The 6,259-nt window shown below is 38.0% G+C and overlaps 1 protein-coding gene across 1 annotated transcript in view; it reads right to left on the minus strand.

The window, feature by feature from the left end:
* The window catches only part of SEPT14 (septin 14), a 31,861-nt gene that overhangs the window by 11,710 nt on the left and 13,892 nt on the right, over nucleotides 1-6,259 (minus strand). Inside the window, exons 5-6 of the mRNA XM_010837383.1 lie at nucleotides 2,138-2,324; nucleotides 846-1,007 (exon numbers count right to left, since the gene is read on the minus strand). Coding sequence (XP_010835685.1) covers nucleotides 846-1,007; nucleotides 2,138-2,324 — 349 coding nt within the window. The remainder of the gene's footprint in view (nucleotides 1-845; nucleotides 1,008-2,137; nucleotides 2,325-6,259) is intronic.

Genomic DNA, 6,259 nt, shown 5'->3' on the forward strand with positions numbered 1-6,259 from the left:
AAAAAAAAAAAAAAAAAAAGAGCTCATTTAAAAATGCACAAAGGATCTGAGTAAATTTTTCCCCTGGGAAGACATACTAATAGCCAATTAAAGCATGAAAAGACCAAATACTATGTAATTCCATTCATATGATATCCAGAACAATGGAATCTGAGGAGAAAGATGTTGATTAGCGGTTTCCTAGGGCTGGTGGAGAGGAAGGTTGACAGGCGGTAGGGGAGAAAAGCTAAAGAGTATGGGGTTTCTTTTTGAGATAATATTTCCATTTCAATTATATAATAAAAATGTTCTCAGTTTGGTTGTGGAGGTGGTTGCACACATTGTGAACAGACTAAAAATCATTAAATTGTATACTTTCATGGGTGAGTCATATGGTATGTGAACTATATCTTTCTAAAAGGATTTTTAAAAGAATAAAATGCTTCTTAAAATGATTAATTCTCAGCAAATATTTTTCAAAATCAAGAAAAAGAAACATTTTCCCACACTGGATTTGGGGGGAAAATACCTTATTTATAGTCTCTTTGTCAGATACAAGTGACACTATATTACCAACATTGCTGTTCAGCTGCTAAGTCATGTCCGACTCTTTGGGACCCCATGGACTGTGGCACGCTAGGCTTCCCTTCACCATCTCCTGGAGTTTGCTCAAACTCATGTCCATTGAGTCAGTGATGCCATCTAATCGTCTCATCCTCTGTCGCCCCCCTTCTCCTCTTGCCCTCAATCTTTCCCACCATCAGGGTGTTTTCCAGTTTTTTCTGTATTGCTAATAAGGTTACTTATAAATTATATTTTCATTCCCCCTGTCAAATAGAATTGAGATTCAATAGTTAGAAGCTTACATTCATCGAGGAGTTCATGTGAGTGCTAGTTTCATTATCTGTTGGGAACTGATACATCTGGATGCCATTACTAATCAATTCATTCATTATCGCACACTTAAATGTCTGTAAATCACTTTTAGAAATTGCATCTGCTTTGGCAATCACTGGTATAATGTTCACCTATTAAGAAAGAAGCAAAGAAAAACTCACCATTGAGAATTAATTATTAAATGTTATTGTTACAGTGAAAACCTCACAATATCTGACAACACATTTTTGTAACCAAATAATCCCTAGCTTTCATGACTTCATAAAATTGCTTTCCAAAATCATCAGTATTTTTGAAGATCAAACTTTAATCAGAAATCAGGTTTAGAAGGCTCAGTTTTTTCTCTTCTCAAATTTTCTTACACTTCCAATGCATCTGGGTTTGGTAAAATGTAAATAGCAAAATGAAGTATGATCAATTTGATTTCTTATTTGATTGAGTATTAAAATGTCAGAAGAGACTTTTCATCAACACTGTAGAACAGATCAACTTTTTCCTTCTAATCATTTATTTGCACCATCTAAGGCCATTAAAATAGCGTTAACCCAGTTCCACCAGTGTCCTCATAAAAATGAGAAACTTGGACACGCGGAGACATCACATGTGTGTACAAACAAAAGATCGTGTGAGGTGACAGTGAGAAAGTGGCCATCTACTTCCTGAACTGAGAGGTTTCAGAAAAAAACAAAACTTGGTGACACTTTTTGGAACTGTAAGAAAATAAATGTCTATTTTTAAATCACTTTCTATTGTTAAATCACTAAGTGACATTTTGTAATGGTATCTCTAGAAAATGCTTTAAAGGTTAACAGAAAAAATGATATATATTTGAAGTCACTCAGTTGTGTCCGACTCTTTGTGACCCCATGGACTGTAGCCTGCTAGGCTCCTCCGTCCATGGAATTTTCCAGGCAAGGTTACTGGAGTGGGTTGTCATTTCCTTCTCCAGGGGATCTTCCCAACCCAGGAATCGAACCCGGTCTTCCGCACTGAAGGCAGACTCTTTACCATCTGAGCCACTGGGGAAGTCAAGTTCTTGTGTGCAAATGCTTTCAAGATTTGCACTGTTTCTTAGGTTCAGTAGTTGTGGCGCATGGGCTTAGTTGCCCCACGGCACATGGGATCTTCCCGGACTAGAAATCGAACCCATGTCCTCTGCACCCACAGATGGATTCTGAATTACTGGACCACTAGGGAAGTTCAAGATTTGTATTGTTTAAAAATAAGTATCAAATCTTGCTGATGGATTTACCAAACGCACCTTGCTGTCAATGTTCTTCATGGTTAATATATCAAGAGACTTCAGAGAATGTCCTGTCGGTGAAATGAAGTAAAGGCACACATGGACGCGGCAATCACGGTAGTCACCTAAGGAACGTTTAATTTTCAATTCTTCTTGAAGATAGGACTCAAATTGAGCATCTAGGTAGTCAACAATTGGCTGGTAGCTGGAAAAAAAAAGACTATTCAAACATTTAACATAACAGATTAATATCATCTGATGCCTGTGATTTTATCATTTACTATATAGTGAATATGTGCACTCACTAATTGCCCCAGCAATTAAAATGTTCATAACATGTCCTTACAAAGATAACAATTATAAACCAATAAAAAGGCCCATTATTGGACTTGACTGGTGGTACAGTGGTTAAGAATCTGCTTACCAATGCAGGAGACATGGGTTAGATCCCTGGTCAAGGAAGATTCCACACGCTGAGGGTCAGCTAACCTTGTGCAGCGTAACTGCTGAGCCCACGCTCTAGGGCCGGTGTTCTGCAACGACTGAGTCTGAGTGCTGTGACTACTGAGCCCACACGCCTAGAGCCCATGCTCCACAACGAGAGAAGCCACCACCACCAGAAGCCTGTGACCACAGGAAGAGTACCCCCACCTGCCACAACTAGTGAAAGCCTACGGGCAGCAAGGAAGATACTGCACAGTCACAATGAATAATTTTTTTTAAGGACCCATTGTTTAGAGAAAAGGCAAAATGCTCTCTCAGTTCAATGCAGTCCCAATTAGAATCCAAGTTTTTGCATGTATACATATATATAAGTGCAAAGAACCAAGAATGCTCAAGACATACTGAAAAAAAAAAATGAAGAAGATATATTCTTCCTATATTAGAACTTACTGTGAAGCTAAAATCATTAATACAGCATGGTATCAGCATAAGGATAAACTGACTAAAGCACAAGATAATTTTTCGATGTGATACAACTGTTCTAGGTTCCAGATGAGGTGGTGGGTATACAGCTCAATGCATTCTTAAATGTAAGTCAGACACTATAAAACTCTCAGAGGAAAACAGGCAGACCACTCTTTGACAGAAATTGCAGCAAGATCTTTTTAGACCCACCAACTAAAGTAATGAAAATAAACACAAAAATAAACAAAGAGGACCTAATTAAACTTAAAAACTTTTGCACAGCCAAGGAAACCATAGACAAGACCAAAAAAAGACAACTCTCAGAATGGGAGAAAATATTTGCAAATGAAGCAACTGACAAGGGATCAATCTCCAAAATATGCAAACAGCTCATGTAGCTCAATATCAAAACAACAAACAACCCAATCAAAAAATGGGTAGAAGAACTAAGTAAACATTTCTCCAAAGAATACGTGCTGCTGCTGCTGCTGCTAAGTCGAGTCAGTCGTGTCCGACTCTGTGCGACCCCATAGATGGCAGCCCACCAGGCTCCGCCGTCCCTGGGATTCTCCAGGCAAGAACACTGGAGTGGGTTGCCATTTCCTTCTCCAATGCTTGAAAGTGAAAAATGAAAGTGAAGTTGCTCAGTCGTGTCTGACTCTTCGCGACCCCATGGACTGTAGCCCACCAGGCTCCTCCGTCCATGGGATTTTCCAGGCAAGAGTACTGGAGTGGGGTCCATTGCCTTCTCTGAAAGAATACATACAGATGACCAAAAACATACAGATGACCAAAAACACATGAAAAGATGCTCAACATCATTAATTATTAGAGAAATGCAAATCAATGAGGTATCACCTTACACTGATTCAGAATGGCCATCATTAAAAAAATCTACAAGCAATGAATTCTGGATAGCGTGTGGAAGAAAAGGAATCCTCTTACATCTTTGGAGGGAATGTAAATTGATACAGCCAGTATGGAGAAGTATGGAGGTTCCTTTAAAAATCTAAAAATAGAACTACCATATGACCCAATAATCCCGCTCCTGGGCATATACCCAGAGAAAACCATAATTCCAAAAGATACATGCACCCCAGTGTTCACTGCAGCACTATATACAATAGCCAAGACATGGAAGCAACCTAAATGTTCATCAACAGAGGAATGGATAAAGATGTGGCATATATATAATGGAATATTACTCAGCCATAAAAAGAAATTGTGCCATTTGCAGAGGTGTGGATGGACCTAGAGACTGTCATACAGTGAAGTAAGTCAGAAAGAGAAAAACAAATATTGTATATTAATACATATATGTGGAATCTAGAAAAATGATACAGATGAATTTATTTGCAAATCAGAAATAGAGACACAGATATAGAGAACAAATATATGGACACCAATTGGAGAAATGGAGGGGTGGGGTGAACTGGAAGATTGAGATAGACATATATACACTTTGGAAGGAATGATGCTAAAGCTGAAACTCCAGTACTTTGGCCATCTCATGCGAAGAGTTGACTCATTGGAAAAGACTCTGATGCTGGGAGGGATTGGGGGCAAGAGGAAAAGGGGACGACAGAGGATGAGATGGCTGGATGGCATCACTGACTCGATGGATGTGAGTCTGAGTGAACTCCGGGAGGTGGTGACGGACAGGGAGGCCTGGCGTGCTGGGATTCATGGGGTCGCAAAGAGTTGGACACGACTGAGCGACTGATCTGATCTGATGTATAAAATGGATAACTAATGAGAATCTACTGTATAGCACAGGGAACCCTACTCAGTGCTCTGTGGTGACCTAAATAGGAAGGAAATCAAAAAAAGAGGGGTTGTATGTATGTGTTGGAGTAGGAAATGGCAACCCACTCCAGTATTCTTGCCTGGAAAATTCCATGAACAGAGGAACCTGGTGGGCTGCAGTCCATGGGTCGGAAAGAGTCAGACATGACTGAGCAAATGAGCACACAGCACATGTATGTGTATGGCTGATTCACTTTGCTGCACAATAGACACAAGTGCATCATTGTAAAACAACTATACGCCAATAACATTGCTTTTTAAAAAGTTAAGGACAAAAAGTAAATTTTGCAAGCAGCAACAGAAAAGCAACTCATCACATATAAGGGAGCCCCCATAAGACCATGAGCCAATTTCTCAGCATAAAATTTGCAGGCTAGAAAAGAATGGGATAATACAGACAAAGTGATAAAAAGAAAAAACCTACCAACTGCCTTTTAGAAATGAAAGAAAAAAAATACTTCCCAGACAAATAAATACTGAGGAAGTTCATCACCACTAAATTTGCCTTAAAAGAAATGCCACTAGATCTACTTGAAAAGAAATGCTAAAGGGAGTTATTCAAGTTGAAACAAGTGGACTCATTACAGTAACACAAAAGCACACAGGACTATAAAACTCAATGGTAAAAGTCAATAAAGGTAAATATAGACAAATAGAAAATATTGTAACACTATAATGAAAAAGGCATGTTAATCACTTTCACCTGTAACATAGAAATAAAAAGAAAAAAGTATAAATAACTGTAAATACAAAAATCTTTGAATGGATGAACAACATAAAAATATGAAGCTTGATATCAAAAGTGAAGAACAGGTAAAACTGTAAAATTGTGCATGTGATTGAAGTTGTTGTAAGCTTAAAATAAACTGTTATAAAATGCTTTATATAAGCCTCATGATAATCACAAATAAAATACCTATAGAAGATACATAAAAGAAAAAGAGAAAAAAAGAAAACACATCACTACAAAAATCAACAAAATACAAAGAAACTAAAAAGAGGAAGTGAGGAACAAGGGGACTACAAGACAGAAAACATAGCAAAATAATAATAGTAAGTCATTCCTTGTGAATAATTACTCATATACTAGAGTATATACTGTATATAATTATTTGAAAAGAGTGAAAAATGAAAGTCACATCTGACTCTTTGAGACCCTGAATTCTCCAGGCCAGAATACTGAAGTGGGTTGCCTTTCCCTTCTCCAGGGGATCTTCCCAACCCAGGAATCAAACCGAGGTATCCTGTATTGTAGGCAGATTCTTTAACAGCTGAGCTACCAGGGAAGCACATTTGAAAGGAGTAAATTTCCCAATCAAAAGACAAAGAGTGGCTGAATGCATTTAAAAAAAAAATCCAACTACATGCCATCTACAATAGACCCACTTTATTATTTTTTAATTGAAGTATAGTTGATTTATAACT

This window comes from Bison bison, unplaced genomic scaffold (genome assembly GCF_000754665.1).
Source record: "Bison bison bison isolate TAMUID 2011002044 unplaced genomic scaffold, Bison_UMD1.0 scf7180017864072, whole genome shotgun sequence".
Classification (NCBI taxonomy): Eukaryota; Metazoa; Chordata; class Mammalia; order Artiodactyla; family Bovidae; genus Bison; species Bison bison.